Below are 25,320 nucleotides of genomic sequence, written 5' to 3' on the forward strand. Positions count from 1 at the left end.
AAACTTCCAGTATTTAATTACCCGTTCATTGTGTTTCAGTAACGTTTACCTCTATCCAAACTATCACAATAATGTAAAAACAGCAATTATACTAAGTTTCATTCATACTATTTAATAAATTACTCATTCAATTGCATTTTATTAGTGCCAACCATAACACCATCCATCACAGTAATGTAAAAATATTAATTATCATTGCAGTGTAGGTAAATGATGCTGTATTGATGTGATTATGTGCATCTGTATCCAATCTAGACCTTACCCACGTTATAGAGTTGAAAATATAGAGATAAATATTATAGCCAATTCTGCTATTTACCTGATTTAGTCAATAAAATCACTGAATATTTAGACACTGTCTGCTCTGTTGGCTGTATTTTTTATTTATTTACCACTTTTTATGTATGTACCACTGTGATGGTCCATCCCAGATACCTCAGAGAAGTTGACAGTGCTTCTGGACACTGTTAACATAGGGCTTCCTCTTGGCACAGTACAGTTTTAACTGGCATTTGTGGATGTAACTATATGGTGGTACTTGACAAAGGTTTGCTAAAGTAGTCCTGAGTCCATGATATCACTTATAGATGAATGAGGATGCGAAATCCACATTTAAATTTGAAAACTCTTGACATCACCTATTCATAGTGTGTTACAGGTGTTAAAGCTGCAGATTCTGAGCTACCTGTAGTTCCTTCTGTTTAAACAGGTAACGCTGTCAGTCTGACAAGCTGTGACTCATTCACTATTTAAAGTTAACATGAAACTGGTCGATCCTGCTACACTGCTCCATTTTCACATTCATAAGTCATCCAGCCTCTACATTTATTCCTCACAGGTTTTCTTTCATAATGCCAGCATGACACAAGTGTGTTAAGTTAAGCTAAACCCCCACAACATTACTGGTGGATGTTCATTCATGCATGGTGGCATATACAGATAAAGCTTTGCCTCCAGCTGATTGGATATTCAGAATACATGGGTTCAAGTTTTCAATTACATTACATTTTTTAAATGTTTCGCTTGATGTTTCCTGTTTAATACATTTGATTAAATATTTATATTATCATTTATATAATATTTAATATGTATTAATCTGCCTCTTCCAATAGTTTAATTTGCAAAACAAGATTTATTTCCTGATTAAAGACTTCAAGCACATTGTAGCACACAATACTAATTAACTGTACGTGTTAATCTTTGTGTCAGCAATACATTTTTAATCATTTAAAATACAATAAAGCTGTGCATGGTCACTTATTGGTTGTTTTATTTTTTCATAAAAGTACAGGACAGGAAAAAACACATTTCATTTTAATATACATTTATAAACACACGTCGCTGAATGAGGACATCAGTTCCCCCAATACTTTTACATTTGATTTCTACTAAAGTCATTTGAAACAGTAGGCACTTTAAGCTTTGTATGCATATAAAATCACTTCTGTAAATTTAAATTAATACAGACACCAAAATGAGCCGTTTTGGCCCATTTATTTGATCTAAAGCTGAATTTCTGAATTGTCAACGACAAGCAGAGCTGTAATCAGGAGTTCCTGAGCAATGTTCATCCCACTACTGTCCAACACATACTAATGCTACTGATTATTAATCCAGTGTTATTCTCTTAAATTACCTGTTGATCTGAGATGAAAGTTTATTTTCTTCTCTCTTTTTTTGGCTCTATTGACAGACAAGACAGTATAGATTCTGGAAGTGAAGTGGGAGAGAGAAGTTGATAAGTCCGACAAGTCCCCGTCTGAGACTCTGAAACTCGTAAAACTTAAATTTGCATCACTAAAAGTGCAGGCTCATTGGTCCAGTTTACACCTGGTCACTTTATGCGTTCTCGATTTAAATTGACACCAAATATAAAAAAAATCACACGGTTTAGTTTTTTATATTTTAAATAGTTTGAACAGTTTCGTCACAGTGCCACCTAGTGGTCAGGTGATATGAAAAGCCAGCCTGATCTCACGAGAAAACGTAAGTATTTTACGTTTTGCCAGTTTAGTGGCTAATTTGTAGCTAATTATTGTTCAGTCGTACGAAATGGTACGATTTTAAAAAGGAGGCGTGGCACCTAACCCCACCCCTAACCCCAACCATCATTGGGTGATGAGCAAATCGTACTAAATTGTACGAATTAGATCGTACGAATTCATACGAATTAGCCACTAAATGAAAAAGTTACGAATTGCTGTGAGATTGTGTTGGAAAAGCGGCTAGTTTTGATGATATGTTTTAGAATGAACCGCCAACTCATCCAGCATATGTTTTACGCAGTGGATGCCCTTCCAGCTGCAACCCATCTCTGGGAAACATCCGGTGTTGATATATTCCTTTGGATAATTCCACATACATTGATATCAAATTTTCCATAATTTGCTAAATTTCCAATCCGCCATTTTGATTTTGTTTTGAACTCCTCCTAGACCATTGGTCTGATTTTCACCAAATTTGGTGCTCTTGAGATGATAAAAGTCACTTTATAGCTATCTGGTTTATGAGAACCCTGTACATTTGCCCACATGAATGCGTCTCCACTAAACGGATATGATTCTGGTCTCAAATCGCACACTATAAGCAAATTTGACTAGGTAATGCATCAGATAGAGTGTATTTTATTTAAATTTTTATGTACTTTATGTAGGCTACTGGAGGATTTGTGCTTCACAAACATCGTAACAAGCACACTTGCGCACGATTACCATCATTACAGGCTGAAAGAAACATCTAGCTTTTTCCGACATGTGCAAGACAATAAGGCTCACTAACCTACTCCCCAAAAACAAATGAAATGGTTTCTTTTTCTAGGCTACAGGTGTGTGATGCCTCTGTTTTTAATGCTGCCATTTCATATTAATCCAACATTCTAATTTAATCGAATATCATCATAAATATTTATAAGGGAAAATGCCCCAAGAACACGCTGGAACTGAAGACAGTCACAGTAGACGCCTGGCAGGGATGAACCCAGCGTCTGCTGATGTCTCTGCGTTCCAGACTTCAAAGTAATTGACTGCAAAGGATTTGCAACCAAGTATTAAAATAGTGAACGTTTATTTTATGATTATTATTCTGTCCAGTTACTTTTGGTCCCTTAACAAGTGGGAGGCACATATGCAAACTGTTGTAATTCCTACAGCGTTCACCTGATTTGAATGTAAATACCCTCAAATTAAAGCTGACAGTCTGCACTTAATTTTATATCCATCGTGTTGGTGTATCAAGCCAAAAATGTCAGAATTGTGTCGATGTACCAATATTTATGGACCTAACTGTGTATATACATATATAAATAACAAAACCAACATCTCTGTCACGTGGTTGTTTTGTTTTGGTGACTGTCGCTTTAAATGCAAATGAGATTGTGCTCTTTTCAGAAGAGGGCGGAGCTACAAATGCTTGTGTGTCAGCATAGTGGCAGATTCAAAAGCAATAGTGTCCTATGCTAATGAGGGAGAGATGGTGACTAGTGGGCGGGGCTTTCCCCCTCTGATGACACGTACAAACGGAGAATGTCAATCAAAGTGTTTCTGTAGACTGTTGTCTGATTATAAACAAACACTGTTAACATATGTTTACCATTAGGTGCTGGATATATTCACACACTGCTGACACACAACTGGGTTTAAACCCCTTATAAAAGTGACTTTTGCATAATAGCTCCCCTTTAAATGACCAGGTGTAAACACTAGGTTATCGGCTCAGATGCCAGAAGTATTTTCACATTCAATCGATTAGATGATTCAGCTTTAACTAATACAGTTTTTTACATAAGTCAACGCTCAATGTTAAATACACTGAGTATATTATATACATCATAGCACTTGGTTTGCGTCACACTAAAATGTCCTCACAGGGCTCATCTGCAGTTAATCACGTTGTTTTTATTTGGCGAAGCGGTTTGCGTCATCGTAAGAGGTGATGTCCATATCGAAGAAGTCCTCCAGTTTCCACTGCAGCGTTTCGAAGGTGGGTCTGTCCGCGGGGACGTCCTTCCAGCAATCCAGCATGATGTCATACAAACATTTGTGGCAGTTTGGAGGAGAGGACATCCGGTAGCCTTTGGGCAGCTGCTGCACCACCTGAAAGTTGGTCATGGCTGGAGAAAGAGTGAAAAACGGCTTTAAACATTGCAGATTTTCTCGGTTCTCATAATGAAGCCCTGAGCTCCATTATGACTGTCAGCTAGTTTTCTCTTGCAGATTGTGTTATTTCAACAAAACATAGCCTAAGCAATGCCAAAATATTCATTATGTGTGATCTCATATCAGAACAACATACTTGGGTAAGGCGTCTGTCCAAACGTCACAATTTCATACAGTAGGATTCCAAAAGACCAGACGTCAGATTTGATGGTGAACTTGTTCTCGTTGATGGCCTCGGGTGCAGTCCATTTCACTGGAAACTTGGTTCCTTCTTTGGCCTCGTAAACATTATCCTCATTGTCCATCTAAAGAGCACATGCAGTTTTTATTTAAACTTGTTCAGTTTATTGATGACCATCTGCATCTGTATAATGTGAATATTATTAGCAGTATTATTGAAGAGATGCAGATTTATAGTTGCTTTAATAAACACAAGTTAAAATTTTGGGCTAATGGATGAGTTCAGCGAGCGAGAGTTTCCACCGTTTCCTCACTCCACCAAAGTAAAGGAGTAAAGAGGCTGAATGGAGGAGGATCATTCTTTATTCTTGTGCTGCAGATGCTCTGTTGAACTGTGTTCTCGCTAGTGAAGCGTTCAGTTTTTACACTTAGAGAGTCGCCATGTAAATAGCAAATGCACCATGGAGCGACACAACTGACTCTTAAAGGGAATGAGAGACGAGACTCTGATTGGTTTAATGCAGGTTCTGCTCAACACACAGCCAGAACTCATTAAGAGAATCAGCACAGTATGAGGTGCCGTATAGGATTTAAATCAAACTTTGCTTATCAACACATACATAAAACACGTGTATACAGTATACACCTATAAATTACTCGCATATACACCTATACTACCGGATGTTCAAAACAACATGGATGAAACTTGTGTATATACATATAAACTTGACGCATGAATACACCCACATACACACGCACATACATATAAACTCGATCCTCACATAAACACTCACATCAAGTTTATATTCTTATGTGAGAGTTTATGGGTGTATATGCATAGATCAAGTTTATATGTATATGCGAGTGTGTATAGGTGTGTTTGCATGCAGCAAGTTTATATGTATGTGCGTGTGTTAATGTGAGTGTTTATGTGAGGATCGAGTTTATATGTATGTGCGTGTGTATGTGGGTGTATTCATGCGTCAAGTTTATATGTATATACACAAGTTTCATCCATGTTGTTTTGAACATCCGGTAGTATAGGTGTATATGCGAGTAATTTATAGGTGTATATACAGGTGTTTTATGTATGTGTTGATAAGCAAAGTTTGATTTAAATCCTATACGGCACCTCATAGCACAGCCTTGTTAGACCATGCACCCATGCACAGAGAGGATTTATCTATCATTAAAATAGAAAGTGTATATAGACACACCCTTAATGATTTTGTGCCATGAGCTTTAGACTTTGTGCTTAGATCATTAAAATAGAGCCCTAAATAAGAATGATTTTTATGCTGTGCATTGGAGCCATTTTTTTGTCTTCAAGGGTTATATATATATAAAATATACAGTAATATATAGATAGTAGCTGGCTTACTAAGACTATAAGCTATTAGCTAAAAAAGTGAGTGCAAGTGAATGAAAAGCGATGTCATTATGTGTATTTATAGCAGGTTTAAGTCTTCAAAGTTCAAGGCAATTTTACAACAGGTCAAGGTACAGTATAACATGCTAAGCCGATGTTTGCTCTGCTTAACTCTCATGTGACCAGAGTGCAATTAATGCCTGTTCAGATTAAAAAAATTACTTTATGTTAAGGTAATTGTACAACCCCAAGCTAAACATTGACCTTAGATGTCACTGTAATAACATAGGAAGCGTTTACTCTAGCATGACAGGATGTATTGGTAAGTCCGTTTTACCTAAACCTCAGGGCTCTATTTTAACAATATAACCACATAGTCTGCATTTACATTGCATGGTCCAAAATTCTGCAAAACTCTGATTTATTTCTCCCATGTGGCACAGATGTGGCCCATGTATGTGTATGCAGGACAAAATGACATGGATTCTCCTCTACACCACGTTGGCACAAATGCTTTATCAAATTTATAATACATCTGGCTACACAGTGGCGCGGTAGGTAGTGCTGTCACCTCACAATAAGAAGGTCGCTGATTCGAGCCTCGGCTCAGTTGGCGTTTCTGTGTGGAGTTTGCATGTTCTCCCTGTGGGTTTCCTCCGGGTGCTCTGGTTTCCCCCACAGTCCAAACACATGCGCTATAGTGGAATTGGGTAGGCTAAATTGTCCGTAGTGTATGAGTGTGCATGAGTGTGTGTGGGTGTTTCCCAGAGATGAAAAGCATCTGCTGCGTAAAAACGTGCTGGATTAGTTGGCGGTTCATTCCGCTGTGGTAACCCCAGGAAAAGTAAATTAATGAATAATACATCTCACCTGAAATACTCGTGCCAGGCCGAAGTCCGCCACCTTACACACATTGTTATCCCCCACTAGAACATTGCGAGCCGCGAGATCCCTGTGGATGTAGTTCTGCAGTTCCAGGTAAGCCATGCCTGAGGCCACCTGGGCTCCCATGTCAATCTGATCAGACATGCGGAGGGTTGCACCTCGGTCATCTATTTCAGAGAGAAAGAGACTAAAATTACTGAGGCATACAACTAAACAGGTCAGATATCAGACACATTGATTGGGCTGCAGACAGGCTTGCTTGTAAATTAATTTTAAAGGGCACCTATTATGCAAAAATCACTTTTATAAGGGGTTTAAACACAGTTGTGTGTCAGCAGTGTGTGAATATGATTGGCCTCTACTGGTAAACATATGGTAACAGTGTTTGTTTATAACCAGACATGACTAAATCAGTCTGCAGAAACACTGTGATTGACATTCTCTCTTTGTACGGATCATCAGAGGGGGAAAGCCCCGCCCACTAGTGACCATCTCTCCCTCATTAGCATAGGACGTCAGTCTTGGTTTTGAATCTGCCACTATGCTGACACACAGGCATCTGTAGCTCCGCCTTCTTCTGAAAAGAGCGCAATCTCATTTGCATTTAAAGTGACAGTCACCAAAACACCACAATTAGGATCAAAGCAGTCTGGTGAACATTATCTGTGATTATTATATGTTGTATTGTATTGTATATTGTAGATAATGTAATATGGGCAACTTTGGTCCCCTCCCAGCTTCCAATACCCCCCTCCCCCGGGACTCGAACCAGCGATCTTCTTGCAGTGATCCCTTGTGTTGCCCTGCTCAACAATGATACCTGTTCACAAACATGATTTGTATTATTACTTTGGTTAAATATTATGTTAAAATTAAGCCTTTTACTTCACTACAGCGTTCTGGAGTTTTCTATATTTTACATTATGGCTACTATCATAAGGTGTATGACTGCAATCCACCTCTTTTCTCCCTGTCCATAAACGACCGCTGCTGCCATAAAAGCAGTGCTTCATAGTCGTTTATCATAGGCAATAAAGTCATTGATATGTTGATTTCCCAGAAATGTCTAAACACTGTGGCTCTGTTGTGAAACCAACATTTAGCTTCATTTTTTTAAACATGGCGGTCAAATATATTCAGAAATGTTACCTCTGCTGATTGTGTTGTTTGAGTTCTGGAAGTTACTCTCTAATACAGAAATGGTAGTTTTCAAGAACAAATATTTATCAAACAAAGTTGAAGAGCTCTATTTTTGTGCAAAGTCTAAAGTGCATGGTGCAAACGCTTTAAGGGTGTGTCTGAATTCCCGTTTGCCATTTTAAGGACTAAATAATACGCTCTGCGCCCGAGTGCATGGTCTAACAGGGCTGTGCTGATTCTCTATATGAGTTCTGGCTGTGTTTTGAGCAGAACCTGCATTAAACCAATCAGAGTCTCGTCTCTCATTCCCTATTTCCACATAGTCAGTTGTGTCGCTCCATGGTGCATTTGCTATTTACATGGTGACACTCTAAGTGTAGAAACTGAACGCTTCACTAGAGAGAAAACAGTTAAACAGAGCATCTGCAGCACGAGCATAAAGAACCAGCCTCCTCCATTCAGCCTCTTTACTGTACTCCTTTACTTTACTCCTTTACTTTGGTGGAGTGAGGACTGGTGGAAACTCACTCCGCTGAACACATCCATTAGCCCACATGTTTAATCTCCTTTGTTAAAACACAAAGATTTGCGTCAAAACTATTTCTAAATCCAGTTCTAATCTCCAGCAGGGGAATAAATGAACAATAATAATGACGTGTGGTCAGAAAGCTGAGTTATATCCAAACACACGTCCTGTTCTTACACCACATATGCTGATGCAGACGTCTCCAAAACCCCACAGCTGGACACATCGACACTTGTGTTTATTAAAGCAAATATAAATCTGCATTTAATCAATAATACTGCTAATAATAATCACATTACAGAGATGCAGATTGTCATGAATAAACTGGCGCAAGCGTTAGCTGAACAACATAATCTTGATCCCTCAGGGGGCGCTGCATCAAGAATCCACATTCATCTATAAGCCAGATCACCACATGAGCTCAGGAGTACTGCGGTAAACCTTTGTCAAGTACCACAAGTTACATCCACAAACGCCAGTTCAAACTGCACTATGCCAAATTGAAGCCATATGTTAACAGTGTCCAGAAGCATCCACTTCTTGACTTCTCTGGGCTCAGAGGCATCTGGGATGAACCATCACATAGTGGAAACACGCACTGTGCTCAGATGAATCAGTATTTCAGGCGCTTTTGGGGAGAAACGGACATCGTGTGCTCCAGACCAAAGAAGGAAAGGATCATCTAGACTGTTACCAGCAACAAGTCCTGGTATGGGGTTGTGTCAGTGTCCTTGGCAAAGGTAACTTGCCCTTCTGTGATGCACTGTTAATGCTGAAAGTGCAGAGAGATTCTGGAGCACAATCTGCTGCCTTCTTCTCCAGGGATGCTCATGCATATTTTAACAACACAAGGCAAAACCACATTCTGCACACATTACAGAGTCCTTGACCGGCCTGCCTGCAGTCCTGACCTGTCTCCAACAGAGAATGCGTGGTGCATTTTTAAATGCAAAATGCGACAATAAGGACCCCGTACTGTTGCCCACCTTAAGACTTAATGGGACAAAACTAGACCTGAAACACTTCATCAGATGGAGTCTTCAGTCCCTGAACGTCTTTTAAGTGTTGTGAAAAGGAACGGTAACATTGCAAAGTGGTAAATGCTTCACTGTCCCAACTTTTTTTTTTTTAAATGAGTTTCATCATGTTTGGGATCTGTGTCGTGTGTGAGCGTGCGTCTTACTCTGCAGATACTCCAGTAGACTTCCGTTGCTCATGAGCTCTGTGATGATGTATATGGGCTCCTCCAGAGTGCAGACCGCATACAACTGGATCAGTTTGGAGTGACGGAGCTTCTTCATGATCTGAGCTTCCCGTAGGAAGTCTTTGGGGTCCATATTTCCTACCACACAAAGAGGAGACATGAGAACAAGACAAGCGTATAATGACGCAACATTAGCATGGGCTGATATTAGTGTAAAATAAATGCAATCAGCATACTGATCATAGCTTGTACTACTGAAAATGTAACAATGCCAAATATATAATCACCGGCCACTTTATTAGGTACACCTGTCCAACTGCTCGTTAACGCAAATTTCTACTGGAATGGTCTGAAAAAGAGGGAATATCTAGTGAGCGGCAGTTCTGTGGGCGCAAATGCCTTGTTGATGGTCAGAGGAGAATGGCCAGACTGGTTCCAGCAACAGTAACTCAAATAAGCACTCGTTACAACCGAGCTCTGCAGAAGAGCATCTCTGAACACACAACACGTCCAACCTTGAGGCGGATGGGCTACAGCAGCAGAAGAGCACACCGGGTGCCGCTCCTGTCAGCTAAGAACAGGAAACTGAGGCTACAATTCACACAGGCTCACCAAAACTGGACAATAGAAGATTGGAGAAACGTTGCTGCTCTGATGAGTCTCCATTTCTGCTGACAGATTCGGATGCTCGGCTCAACAACATGAAAGCATGGATCATCCTGCCTTGTATCAGCGGTTCAGGCTGGTGGTGGTGGTGTAATGGTGTGGGGGAGATTTTCTTTGGGTCCATTAGTACCAATTGAGCATCAACGCCACAGCCTACCTGAGTATTGCTGCTGACCATGTCCATCCCTTTATGAGCACAGTGTCTCCATCTTCTGATGGCTACTTCCAGCAGGATAACGCAGCATGTCATAAAGCTCAATCATCTCAGACTGGTGAACATGACGATGAGTTCACTGCACTCAAATGGCCTCCACAGTCACCAGAGCTCAATCCAATAGAGCAGCTTTGGGATGTGGTGGAACGGGAGATTGGCATCATGGATGTGCAGCCGACAAATCTGCAGCAACTGTGTGATGCTATCATGACAATATGGAGCAAAATCTCTGAGGAATATTTCCAGTAGCTTGTTGAATCTCTGCCATGAAGGCAAACCCAAATGCAGGCATGTCCAAACTCGGTCCTGGAGGGCCGGCGTCCTGCAAAATTTACTTCCAACCCCAATCAGACACACCTGGGCTAGCTAATCAAGCTCTTACTAGGCTTTCTAGAAACATCCTTGCAGGTGTGTTGAAGCAAGTTGGAGCTTAAATCTGCAGGAAACCAGCCCTCCAGAACCGAGTTTGGACACCCCTGTTCTAATGCATACAGTTTACTAGGATTTGCTCATCCCCCAATGAGGGATGGCTTTGGAGGCAGGGTTTGGTGCCACGGCTCCTTTTAAATAACGAACTACATACGACTCAAATTCGTACAAATAAGCCATGAAATGAACAAAGTGTAAAATAGTTGATATGAGTCCATCTTCTGTTTGTGTGTGTACCTGGTTTGAGTGTTTTGACAGCGACCGGTGTGGTGTCATTCCATAAGCCTTCAAACACCTCGCCAAACTGCCCTGCTCCCAGCTGCTTCAGGAGCTTCACAGAGGAACGCTCGATCTCCCATTGATCCACAGTGTTATAGGATAGACCATGCGTCTCTGGAGCCACTGACTACACACACACACACACACACACACACACACATTAGAACTGGATTGACATTTCAATATGTCTCTTGCACACTATTTCAGAGGTCAGTTGTACACTCAAATTGAAAGTGTGTTGTTGTCTGTGTAACACCAGAATAATCATCATCATCATCATCATCATCATCATCATCATCATCATCATCATCATATCAGTGGACGTTACAGGGAAGAGTTCACCCAAAACTCAATAATGTCATCATTGAATGTTTGTTTGAAATCTTTCTGTCGAATGCAAAAGAAGATCGTGGCGAGTGATGCGCGGTCGAGAGCTGTGAGGTTGACAGGGCGGATGCCGTGAGATAATCAGAGACACCTGGACGCATCACCTGCCTCGAGTCTCACGGAGGAGCCCTGGAAGCTAAAAGAAGGAGACACTCCAGTGCTAGGCCTGGACGTATTATGAGAGTGTTGCCTTCAGTTTGTTTTGTTTACTGTGTTATTAACTTATTTTAAAGTGTGTTGGTTCTCTGCCTCCTTCCTCCCGGCGGCCAGGTGGCTGTTAACATTATTACAGTGATGCTGAAACCCAGGTGATGGAGGGACGTGTTGTGTTTTGGAGTTAACTGAGCGATGGAGAAATCCATTCCTCTGCCCCAAGGTGCCGGGGTGGCTCGAGGCAGCAATCAAGAGGTCTACCTGCTGCCATCTTCCAGCATGAGGAAGAGCAGGGGACGTGGGATTCAAGACCCATCCCAGGAGAAGGCCGGGCAGCCACCAATGTCTGCCAAGAGCCTGAGCCTGCTACTGTCCAGCAAAGTGGAAGCGGACCAAGAGGGAAAGGTGAGTAGGTGAGTAGGAGGGGTGAGTGTTCTGGAGTTACCCGAGCTGAGGAGAAACCGAGGCGGCTATGAAGAGATCCAATGCTGTCGACTCCCAGCGTTGGGAGATGCAGGGGACGTGGGACTCACCACTGGTCAGAAAAGAGCCGAGAGAAGGCTGGGGGGAGTCCCCAACGTCTTCAAGAGCCAAAGCCTGCTACCATCCACCAAAGTGGGAGCGTGCAGGAGGGAAAACAATTCTGCTGGCTGGAAGAGCCGGTCACCAGAAGATAGAGGGGTGGATAGATTCCTCCATAACGCCCCATTCAGTGTCAACGCTTCCTATTCACTTTTAATGGGTGACGTTAGGTATTGTCAAACTGCATTGTGGATCCATCGGCACCACTTCAGAGGTGTTGCTTGCTGCAGAAGTTGGGACTTGCTCAACTTTTTAAGTGCCGATGGAAGCGTCAGCCAATCAGATTGCTGTATGCAAATACCCCAGCTAGACAGTGGCCTATTGCTGACTGAATTTCATTGGCTGACGCTGCTATGACGATCGCTTCAGCCCCAACTTCAGACACGCCTTCAGTCAAGCGTTGACGCTGAAGCCCCGTGTGTGGCTCCTGGCATGGCATCGTCAAATCTCTCAGTCGGTTGAGGACCAAGTGGAAACAGGTTTGGAGAACTGAACACCAGTTGCTTTATTCACCCTCTCTCCTCTTTCTTCAGTCTCTCCTCAGATTTCCAGCTCCTTTCTCTCAGCTCTATTTATTCTCAGGCTGGTCCTGAAGCGCATCAGTTCTTCCCGGTGGCCAGGTGGCTGTTTACATTCTCACAAAGATGTTTTGAAGAAAGCTGGAAACCTGTAACCATTGACCTTCATAGTGTTTGTTTTTCCTGCAATGGAAGTCAATGGTTACAGGTTTTCAGCATTCTTCAAAATATCTTCTTTTGCATTCGACAGAAGAAAGACACTCATAAAGGTTTGGAATCACTTGAGGAGAGGAAAGATTGAGTGAATTTGGAGTGAACTACACATTAACATTTACAAAATCAGCTCTTCAGACGTGACAGTAATAGTGGACTTCTCACTTTTTTACAGGGTTCTGCCAGACAGACGCAGAGGCCATTTTCGTGTTTGGAGTAGTGCTCCACCAGTTCCCTCAGCGTGGGAAAATTACGTGCCGTTGACAAGTAGTATCCGCCATTATCCAGCTTTCTGATCTTGTAATGCTTGACTTTTACATCGTCCCGCACTGTAATACAGACAGACAGCACACACAGATACTCAGCACAGCGGTCATAATGATATACGGTTAATGAAGGTCAAATAAACAAACAAAATGCAATCCATTTCCTTCAGATTGGGAATCATTTACAAGCCAGCTAATCATTCATTCATTTTCCTTCAGCTTATTCCTTTATAAATCAGGGGTCGCCACAGTGGAATGAACCGCCAACTTTTCAAGCATATGTTTTACACAGCGGATGCTCTTCCAGCTGCAACCCAGTACTGGGAATCACCCACACTATGACCAGTTTAGTTGATCAGTTCCCCTATAGAGCATGTGTTTGGACTGAGGGGGAGCACCCTGAGGAAACCCACGCCAACACAGGGAGAACATGCAAACTCCACACAGAAACACCAACTGACCCAGCCGAGACTCAAACCAGAGACCTTCTTGATATGATGCCACAATACCGCTAAATGCAGACGGAGACTGCTCTGTGATGCAGGGTGTGTGTCTGAAGGCTCAGGCTATACTGCGCTGCTGTTAATGAGTTAGTAATCAGCTCCTCTCAGTCACATGTCAGCTGACGACACTAGTCTGTTGCCATAACCTGAGTCTGCATCACAGGTTTATCTCTCACCATATCCAATGGCAGTCAGCCGTGTTGAGCAGTATAAAGGCGGACGGTAAATGCCTCAGAGACTTTGGAATGAGGAAACACTTGTTTGTCTTTCTAGTCACTAATCAGGAAGTGCAGCCGCTAGCCTTGGCTACCTCACATTCTTAAACACCAGCTGCGCTATTTCAATGTTTAACCACGGTTTAGGGCAGAGCAAACTCAGTCCTAGAGGGCTGGTATCCTGCACAGTTTACCTCTAACTCTAATCTTATAGGTTTCTAGTGGTCTTGAAGACGCTGATGAGCATGTTTAGGTGTGTTTGATTAGTGTTGGAGCTAAACTGTGCAGGACGCCGGCCCTCCAGGACTGAGTTTGACTGATTTAGCAGGCCCGTAGCCAGGGTGGGGTTCAGGTGATTTGGAAGACTCACTCTTCCCTAACAAAAGTCCAGCATTTGTCTCATACATCAGCTCATTTGTCCTATTTTGACCACTATGCCATCATAAATAGTGAAAATAACCCCTCGAAAAGGTTTTAAGACCCAGCAGGATCCTCAGCTGGCTGCCGCTTCGGTGTGACTTCAGCCAATCAGTTTTGAACAATGCAAATATTTTTCATCCAGCTGTGCAGGGAAACACACAATCTGACGTATGAGAGAAGTCTTCTTTCACTACTGTATTGTTGAGAAAACATTTAACAACTTTTATTCTAAATTCTGCACCCTCTTGAAACAAAAAATGACCACTTTATTAGAGCAAAGCACCAAAAGTGGACCATATTATAATAGATTTGAACACTATTTTGGCTAAAATAAGCAAAAAGTGTGGTTTACTGACCATCTGTCAAGCTAAATCACAACATTCAGCATCTAAATTTCATAATTAAATAGAAAATGAGCCGTATAATTGCAAAAATGTCGGCAACACTTCACAATAAGCTTCATTAGTTAATGCTAACATGAACTAATCATGAACAACACATGTACAGCATTTATTAATCATAACTGAACATTTACTAATGCATTATTAACATCCAAGTCCATGCTTGTTAACATAAGTTATTGCACCATTTCATTAACTAACACTAACTAACATGAACAAATACAGTAGTAAATGCATTGTTCATTGTTCCTGTTAGTAAATGCATTAATTAACATTAACTAATGAACCTTTTTGTAAAGTCTGACCAAAATGTCCACTTTTTGAGAAAAACGAATCACTCTTTTCACCAGGCTGACTACGGGTCTGTTTAAGGTAAAACAAATGTAAATGACCGCCTGGAAACGCTCTGGTGTTAAAGGGACAGTTCACACATTAATGAAAATGTACTATTTATTCTCCCTCAAGTGGAACACAAAGGAAGATATTATAAAGAATGCTGAAAACCTGCAACCATTGACTTCCATAACAGGAAAAACACTTGGGTACAGGATTTCAGCATTCTTCAAAATATCTTCTGTTGTGTTGGACAGAAGGTATAAAGCTAAAGAGAGAGTAAATGTTCATTTTTAGGGCAGCTATGCCCTAAATATAATATAGATGTGACAAATATAACGCTAATATTATAATCACCTGTATGTTTCATTAATAAACAAACATATGCCTTTACGTAATCAGAAAACCTGTGGGATTTTGCTTTGGTTTTAGAAACTGGGAGAACATTAAGCAGACACTATATCTGTTTATATCTGCAGCCTTCTAAAAGTGCCAAACCTTCTGTACACTGTAAAACATATCTGTAGATGAGCAGTTTCCCTATTATTTCATATTGTTTTTATTTTTTATTAGTTTATTTCTTCTTCTGAGTTGCATTATGGGACTTAAATCTATTTTCCAACAACTTTTAACACTGATGAGTGTGTAAGCGTGTGTGTCCTGCACATGTGTAATAGTGTGCAGTGCTGTATAGTGTGTGTTGGTGTTGTATATTACACTAGAGAAGCCTTAGTACTACTAAACTGCAGCACATTTACTCTTATTTTACACTCTTATTAGATATCATCTCTTATATTATTTCAATTTTCAAGTCACTAAACTGTAGAGTTGAATTTACAACATCAGAAGTGGACAGAGCAGAGATCAACATCCCATAATGCAACTCACCACCGCAAATCAACACAAAACAAACAAACTATGGAAACCTTACTGCTGTCTTACATGAGATGATGGTGAAAACGTGTGAAACTGCAGGACAAAATAGATCAAGTCACCATGACCGACAGGTTTGGCAGGTTTGAGTCCTGAGAAGTGTAAAAGCTTGTTGCAAACAAATCTGCAGAGTCACCATCCGCTTGTTAAGTGTGACGTCATGTGAAGCGGCTTCCAGGTCTATCAAACTATATGGGGAGACTCAACAAATGATAATAATGAACGTTTACACAGCGATGTAGTACTTTCGACAACCACCAACACCACATATAGGCATGGGCCTTATATTAGATGGCCAGAAAGTGACTGAGTACTGGTGTTTGTTATGCAGCAAGTCCGGATACTGCTGTGTGCGCCATGATTTTATATAGAAATTCACTTTGACGTGTGATAGGACTAAAAAGTGTTCATAAACAAATATTTTCTCAATATAAATGAGTAGCGGCTTGTACCCGGAAACAGCATAAGTCACGACTTAACAAGCACATACTCGTGACGAATCCCAAAAAACATTAGCATAATTTGATTCAAGACAAAATTAGGCTCATTTTACAAGTCTCCTAATCCTTTTATGAATCTTTTAAAATATATTTAAACATTTAACTTTTTTTTTTTTTTACATTTTGGAGCGAGGTGCTAATGGTCTAATCCGATTCAATGATCTATGCTAAGCTAAGCTAAAAGTGCTTCCGCCAGACCAAAGACTGACTGAATGAATTTGATTGAGTTTTAACATTTTTGAATCCATTAAGGCCATCTCCGGGTCTGGCGGGAACACTTTTAGCTTAGCTTAGCATAAATCATTGAATCAGATTAGACCATTAGCATTTTGCTCAAAAATGTCAAAAAAGTTTTGATAATTTTCCTATTCAATACACATTTAATCCTGAACCAAAAAAGTCTTAAAAGTCAAAAATACACCAATAGGTTTCTTTTTTGTAAATTTCCTAATGGCTCAATTTTTGATTAGTAATGTAGTTTTTCAGTATTTTTAAGCACTTTTTCTTTTATTCATTAGGAATTAATACTGTTTGCCACTTCTGAATCCATTCAGCTGATCTTCGGGTCTGGGGGAGAATTTTAGCTTAGCATAAATCATTGAACCGGATTAGACCATTAGCATCTTGCTCAAAAAGTGTGAAAAAAAGTTATTATTAATGTTATTATTAAATGCTATTTAAAGCTCGACTCTTCCGTAGTTACATAGTTTAATAAGACTAACAGAAAATTTAAAATATATATTTCCTAGATGGATATGGCTAGGAACTATCCTTTCAGCTTAATAATCAAGGAACTTAGCTGCTGTACTGCGGCTGCAGCAGGAGCAATGCTTTTCAACCTTTGTCATAGGTCTTAATACACAACCTAACTACAAAAGAGTCAAGTTTTAAATAGGACAAACATCGAAACTCGCTAGATGCTAATGGTCTAATCTGATTCAATGATCTATGCTAAGCTAAGCTAATAGTGCTCTGGCCAGACCCGGAGATCAGCTGAATGGATTCAGAAATGGTAAAACTCAACTGTTTAACTGTAAAATGAGCCAATTTCCAAAAGAAAGTGGCCCGTGCCTTTAAATATATTATTATATGACTTAAAAACACCCCAACACTTTCACAGTGAGCACAGGTGAACATACCTGAGAGTGACAGCTCCCCGGGCTGACTTTCACAGTTCCTGATTAGAAAAGCTCCCTTCTTGTTCTCTTGAGAAATCAACATCTTCTCGGCATCCGAGCGCTTTGTTTCTGGAAAATACCATCTGCAGAAGAAAGCCCAGAGTGTTACAGAATTACAGACTCGCCACTTTCCTATTCAGCATGTCATACTAAACATATGTTATGAATTAATTTAAATGTATTTATGTATTATGTTTATTCAAATAAACTATTTTATACATATTTTGTAACATTTTTGAGCAAGATGCTAATGGTCTAATCTGATTTAATGATCAATGCTAAGCTATGCTAAAAGTTCCCTCGCCAGACCTGGCGATGGACTGAATTGATTTGAGTTTTAGCATTTTTGAATTCATTCAGCCGATCTCCAGGTCTGGATGGAGCACTTTTAGCTTAGCTTAGCATAAATCATTGAATCAGATTAGACCGTTAGCATCTCGCTCAAAAATGTAAAAAAAAGAAGAAGTTTTGACCATTCCCTATCTAATACACATTTGATTCTGAACCATAAAAAGTCCATACACCATATGGGTCAAACAATCGACCCATTTTTTCTTTATATGCCAAAAAGCATTCGAATATTAGGTAAATATGAAGAAGATTCCTGATGGAAACATAATAAAGCTCAATTTTTGGTTAGTACCGTGCTACCTAATGCACCATTGTGTCATATTGTAAATATTATAAATATTGTAAAATAGTCAAAATCCTGATGCTTCTGTGGGTCTCATCTATCAAATCTGAGCTTTATTCTGTATTCTCTATTGGATTCGGCTCAGGTGATTGGCTTGGCCATTCTACAGCTTGATTTTCCTTCTCTGGAAGCATCTGAGAGTCTCCTCGGCTGTGTTTTGGATCATTGTCCTGCTGAAATGTCCACCCTGGGTTCCTCTTCATCCTCCTGCTGATGTAGATGTTGGACTGAAGCAGCTGATCTTCATTTACACTGAGGAAGGGCAGAGGCTTTCAGCAGCTGTCTGGGCTTTCACTTCTTCGTGTGTTCAATACTTTCTTCCTGAGCCATTTCATTGTGCATAGCTTCATTTGTAAACTTATTAATATTGTTTTCTTCGCATATATGGATTTCTTTGGCTGTTACCAAGATCTGGGGAAAATATCAAGTCAGCAGCACCTTTAGAAATCTGTTTTCTGAGAAAAATGGTGACGTGTTCATTACTTATTTCCCCCACTGTAGATATTGTTTTACAATATGACACTTTACAATAATATATTTATACATAAACATAAAATTTTAGCAAGAGTGTTTTGAGGATTTCTATCTAGCGGTGCTGTATTGAACTCCCTGTTGTTTCTTAAGGGAAGCTGGTTAATGATCTGTTGTCGAGCAGGAAGTGCTGCGCATTAAATCTGTTAATGATTCCTGCGCTTGTTTTGTGCACAGCCGGAGCCAAAAAATCAATACAGAAATGACAGAACAATTATTATAAGAACAAAATGGCAATTTTATCATGAAAGCAGCGAGCTGAGTTATTAAAGGGGCGAGGAGGACAGATCCAGCTGCTCTGGTGATGATCAGCAGATTTCAGGAGTGATCTGATCTCGTGCTCAAGGCTTCGTGTGTCACAGCACAGCCAATACTCTGAGACAAATGTCCTGTTTTTCCAGCTCGGTCACCGACTGCATAGTGGCCCCCAGTGTAAATGAGTCCTGTAGCGGTCTACTACTGATCTAATAACCGCTTTCTTATTAAATCTAGCTGCACTGAAAGAATATCTGTTCATTATGTTTCCCATATTTAGGGATTCACAAGTGTTTATTTGTGGTGGAGACTTGCATTATGGTGGTATTGCATTATCTGCCCACTTCTGATGATGTAAAATCAACTCTACAGTTTAACAAAGAGACTTTTACTGACATTTTAGTGGTTTGAAATAATATAAGAGATGTTTTCTAGAGAAATAAGTCTGTAAAATAAGAGTAAATGTGCTGGTGTTTATTACAAGGCTACTCTAGAGTAATGAACAACACCAACACACACTATACAGCACTGCACACTGTCACACATGACAGACTGAAAGTCTAAAATAACAGGAAAGTGCCAATAGAAGTCAACTTTTGTTGAACTTTTCAAGGTTAAAAGTAGTTGGATACAAGATCAAGGCACTATCATGCCATTTAAAGTCATAAATAAATGTAGGGGGAAAAATGAATCACAAAAAAGCTCAATTTAAAACTGCAAGGCAACTTGCTGCACAGCATTTTTTTGAGTTGACTCAACTCTTAACCTAAATGTTCTGCAGCAAGTTGCCTTACATGTTTAAGTTGAGTCAACTCAAATAATTCCCAAACCCAGAGAAAATTTCATTAATTAATACATTTTCCTTCAGCTTAGTCACTTATTCCGCAAGGGTCGCCACAGCGGAATGAACCACCAACTACTGCTTCAAGCTTTATATAACTTAGCACATTTTACCTCTATGTGTGAGATCTTGTCTTACTTAAGTGAACACATTAAGGATGTTATATACAGTTAAAGGCGGAATTATTCGCCCCCCTATTTAGTTTGTTCCCCAATTTCTGTTTGACAGAGAGCAGATTTCCTCAACACATTTCTAATCATAACAGTGTTAATAACTCATCTCTAATAACTGATTTATTTTCTCTTTGTCATGATGACAGTAAATAATATTAGACTAGATATTCTTCAAGACACTTCTATACAGCTTAAAGTGACATGTAAAGGCTTCACTAGGGTAATCAGGGTAACTAGGCAGGTTAGGGTAATTAGGCAAGTCATTGTATAATGATGGTTTGTTCTGGAGACTATCGAAAAAATAATAATATTTACCTTAAAATTGCTTTCAAAAAAATTAAGAATTGCTGTTATTCTAGCCAAAATAAAACTAATAAGACTTTCTCCAGAAGAAAAAATATTATCAGACGTACTGTGAACATTTCCTGAATCTGCTCAACACCGTTTGGGAAATATTTAAAAAGAAAAATAATTCAAAGGGGCGAATAATTCTGGCTTCAACTCTACATGTAATGGTCAGAAGCAGCTTTACAAAAAAATAAATAAATAGATAAAACAGAAAAATGGTTAGAAAAATGACTGACAATGCAATTTGGAAATATTGCTCACATGTTGTAGTGATGTGGATGTATAACTCTGGTTATAAACTCGTAAATAAACACTTGCGATCAGGTCATGAGATCAGCGAGGACCAATCGAGTCGTGAAATGTAAATATCAGCCGATACCGATTGATTGGAGCATCCCTAGTGCTTACCATTGAGCCCCTGTGCCATCCTTTTAGCACAATATGAAGGAATTACTCATTCATTCATTTTACTTTCAGATTAGTTTCTTTAATAATCAGGGGTCGCCACAGTGGAATGAACCACCATCTTATCCAACAAATGTATTATGCAGCGGATGCCCTTCCAGCTGCAACCCATCACTGGGAAAATGAATTAATTTAACTTACTAGTTTTTACAAATTAAGGCAGATTTGACATTGAAAAATTAAGTTGTCCCAAAAAAAGACCCTCAGAAATTGAGTTGTTTTAGCGCATTTTAAAGAAGTAGTTTGAACAAGCAGCAATCGTCTTTTTTTGGCGTGTATAGTAACTAAAAACATAACACATTGAACAAATAAATAACTTTTTATCTTGTATTTAAACATTTACAATGGAAATCCTCTTGTTTAGTAAGTAACGGAGGCTTCTCATATAATATCTCTACTAAAAGACAGAAGATTATTCAATACTATTCAATAATATTACTAAAACTAATATATAAACTGCATAAATATGAATTACTCACATTTCCATAATCAAATAAATAGACTCAATGTGGAAAATCTGTGGAAATGTACGAAGATTTGTGAGTGTTTTAATAAAAATTTAATAAAAAAAAAATAAAAAAAACAGTGGCTCAGTGGTTAGCACTGTTGCCTCACAGCAAGAAAGTCGCTTGTTCAAGTCCTGGCTGGGTCAGTCGGCATTTCTGTGTGGAGTTTGCATGTTCTTTCAATGTTGACGTGTGTTGTATGAGCGTGTGTGTGAATGTGAGTGTGTATGGGTGTTTCCCATTATTGGGTTTTGGCTGGAAGCTCATCCGTTGTGTAAAACATAAGCTGGATAAGTTGGATGTTCATTCCGCTGTGGTGAATAAAGGGACAAAACTGAAACGAAAATGAATGAATGAACATTTTTACCAAAACGTCTGCATATTGTGTCTGGGCCTGCACATGACCCTAACCCGAACCCTAATAAGAATAAGGTGAACTGCAAAGCTCTCCCTTAAATCTGATTGGCTGACTGAAATGTTGGATGAGGATCAACATACAGTGGGTGTAGATTCAGGATCATGTCCTACTCAGCGAAATCACTCTAGCACTGTTCATGCACTTAATAAAACACACTGTTGCATTAGAAATAAGGGTTAACCAGGAGGGGACTTTAATCTGTGCAGCTGTCAGAGTTTACTGATGATCTACAGTACTGTAAATTAAACACAGCTATTTTGTGTCTGCTGTGACAGTTATCTGTGATTATGAGGAAGAGCTCGGATCCTTGTAAATATGTTTTACCCTCAGGTTCACTGAGATGGAGGAATGTAGGAAAGCGAGATCATTCAGTCGTCTTTAAAGCAACAGCTGATCCAAAAATATAAATCCGGTCATCATTTACTCACCCTCCAAACCTGTTTGAGTTTCTTTCTTCTGCTGAACACAAAGGGAGATATTCTGCAGAATGCTGGAGGAAATGAATCAGTCACTGACTGATTTTTATTCCTTGTATTGATGTCACAATTGTGTTCAACAGAAGAAAGGAATTCATTAAAGTTTACAGCTGTTTGAGTTTGAGGAATGATGAGGAAGTTTTCATTTTTAAGTGAACTGCCCCTTTAAGAAATTACTACACACTATAGCAGAAACTATACCCCTAAAATAAGACAGACAGAAAGCAAGAAAAAGAGAAAGAAAGAAAGAAAGAAAGAGAGAAAGAATGAAAAATGATTTGCCTTAAATTAAGTAGGATTTATTTATTTATTCATTCATTCATTTATTTATGTGTCTCACAGAAATCTCACATAAACATCAAAATAATCTACCAGTGGGGTAAATAAAATAATCTTGCTTTTGCTTTGAAATTATATTAAGTAAAAAGAGAACGATTTGCCTTAAATTAATTAATTATTAATAAATAAATAAATAAACAAACTAATAAATAAATAAATGTATTTATTTATTCATTCATTTATGTGTACATTCATTTATTTATGTGTGACACATAAATCTCACATAACAAGCAAAATAATCTGCAATGGGGTAAATAAAATAATGTTGTTTTAAATAAAGTTGTTCATCAAACAACCCCCCCCCCCCCCCCCCCAAAAAAATAAATAAATAAATAAATATAAAAAAGAAAGAAAGATTGATTATTTGTCTTACATTAGTAGGGTTTATTTTTTTATGTGTGTGCCTTAGAAATTACACATAAACAAGCAAAATAATCTGCAATAGGGTACATAAAATAATCCTTTCACTTTGAAATAAAATAAAATTTTATTAAATAAAAATATATAAATAAATAAATAAATAAATAAATAGAAAGAAAGAAAGATGATTTGCCTTACATATTTATTCATTCATTCATTTATTAGTGTGCCACAAAATAAAATAATAAAAATATATATAATAATTTTTTTTTAACTTTGAAAATAAATGAATTAATAAATAAAAACATATATTAAATAAATAAATAAATAAATAAATGAATAAAATAAATAAATTAATGAATTAATAAATACTTAAACTAATGAATAAATAAATAAATTAATAAATAAATACTAAATATATTAAATAAATAAATGAATTAATAAATTAAATAAATAAGTAAATAAATAAATTAATACATTCAATAAAGAAATGAATGAATAAATAAATAAATGCAAAAATATATTAGGTAAATAAATGTATTAATAAATGAATACATTAAATAAATATGTAAATAAACAAATGAATACATTAAATAAATTAATTAATGACTAAATAAATTAATTATTAAATAAATACAAAAATATACTACATAAATGAATGAATGAATAAATAAATACAAAAATATATTAAATAAATGAATTAATTAATAAATAAATACATTAAATAAATAAGTAAATAAAAAATGAATAAATAAATAAATACAATAAATAAATAAGTAAATTAATAAATAAATAAACAAATAACTGGAATAATGAATGAACAAATACAATAAATAAATAAATAAGTAAATAAATAAACAAATAACTGGAATAATGAATGAATAAATACAAGAAAGAAAGAAAGAAAGAAAGAAAGAAAGAAAGAAAGAAAGAAAGAAAGAAAGAAAGAAAGAAAGAAAGAAAGAAAGAAAGAAAGGATTTGCCTTCCATTTCGGTTTATTTATCTTGTTTTAGAGTAACCACAGGAACTTACGGTTCAGCATCCAGGCTCTCCACGGGCGCCACATAGTTCGCCGGAATGTAGCCCTTTTTGTTGGCGGAGATGCCGGTTATTGCCTTGGAGAACCACCAGTCCTCTCCTTTGGTGATGGGCTCTAGTTTATCCCCGGCATTAAAGCTCAAATCGTCGTCCGTGCGCGCGGTGTAGTCATAAAGCGCCACATAGAGCACCGGCGTCGGCGGCAGCTCTCGGTTCTGCGGCTTCGCGAACTCATTTGTAATCACCTCAATGTGCCTCTTCCCGGTGTCCGGTGAGGGGCTAGTGTCCGGGTCTCTAAAACACTGGAAAACGCTCTGACAGCACGTTATAATCCGCTCTCTGACGTCTCCCATCGCGAAAGTTGTTCATCAATCCAGTATATAAGCAGCTAGAGATGAAGTGCGTAAATCCGGTTCATTTCAGCATTTTGGGAATGAGCCGAAGAGTTATACATCCATACTGTGATCGATAGAAGAAATGAAAAACCCTTGGACTTGTGTGACACGAGATAAGGCTGTCAGCACAGCCCCTGACGGCAGTAAAACTGGAGATTTACAGCTGAGGTCAAACAGCAAGTGAAGAAAATCAGTTCGCGTTTCCTGCTCACATTATTCCTGTTTAATATCGCCCTTCTCCTTCAGTCGAGTCAACTCCAGTCTGATTTTCAGCCTCTGAACGATCAACAGGCGACGATTTAGTACCTGAAACTCGACTATAAAAAACAAAAGCAGATTGTGAGGCAGGTTTCAGCAATACGCCCTCGGGCAGGATTCTCCAGATGCCACACAGCAAGTGCGCAATGAGTAACGCGGAGCTCATTCAAGACAAGATATGGGCGAAGATAAGAGGAGACACTGAACAATCAGCTCATTTCAGATACATATATCAATGATACTGAAAGTATACTTGGTACACTTGGTAGACTGTATAGAAATGTTTGGTTTCACCATGTTTTCCCAACACAAATTAATTAAGTTCACACATGTAAGTAGCTTAAACATGAACCAATTAAGATGTCCAGAAAAAGAAAACATATAGTTTAAACAAGCAGAATATTTTTATTTTGAGTGTAAATAGATGTTAGGCTGCTCTATAAAACGCTGGGATCCACACAAATCCTTCATGTTGCAGTGTTTTTTGACACCCAGTGGTTGAACTTGCAGGCCTGGTTCAAAACTCATGCAAGGTAGATTGACAACACCAAGTAAGGCTGATTTAAGTTGTGTC

The 25,320-nt window shown here is 38.7% G+C and overlaps 1 protein-coding gene across 2 annotated transcripts; it reads right to left on the reverse strand.

Annotated features, from left to right (window-relative positions):
- Nucleotides 1–1,252: 1,252 nt before the first annotated feature.
- Nucleotides 1,253–24,781, reverse strand: frk (fyn-related Src family tyrosine kinase). 2 transcript variants are annotated; one of them, XR_012396280.1, is made up of 9 exons: nt 24,088–24,781; nt 17,610–17,731; nt 13,065–13,228; nt 11,005–11,173; nt 9,438–9,596; nt 6,574–6,755; nt 4,291–4,459; nt 2,195–4,108; nt 1,253–2,028 (listed from the first exon to the last, which is right to left on the reverse strand). XR_012396280.1 is itself a non-coding variant. In XM_021468553.3 (8 exons), the coding sequence occupies exons 1-8, from the start codon at nt 24,444–24,446 to the stop codon at nt 3,894–3,896; spliced, it is 1,539 nt and encodes a 512-aa protein (XP_021324228.2). In that variant the 5' UTR covers nt 24,447–24,781; the 3' UTR covers nt 1,253–3,893. The 2 variants fall into 2 exon arrangements, 1 of the variants encoding a protein (XP_021324228.2); XM_021468553.3 differs by having other exon boundaries at nt 1,253–4,108.
- Between the last annotated feature and the right edge of the window lie 539 nt (nt 24,782–25,320).

This window comes from Danio rerio, chromosome 20, assembly GCF_049306965.1.
Source record: "Danio rerio strain Tuebingen ecotype United States chromosome 20, GRCz12tu, whole genome shotgun sequence".
NCBI classification, from domain to species: domain Eukaryota; kingdom Metazoa; phylum Chordata; class Actinopteri; order Cypriniformes; family Danionidae; genus Danio; species Danio rerio.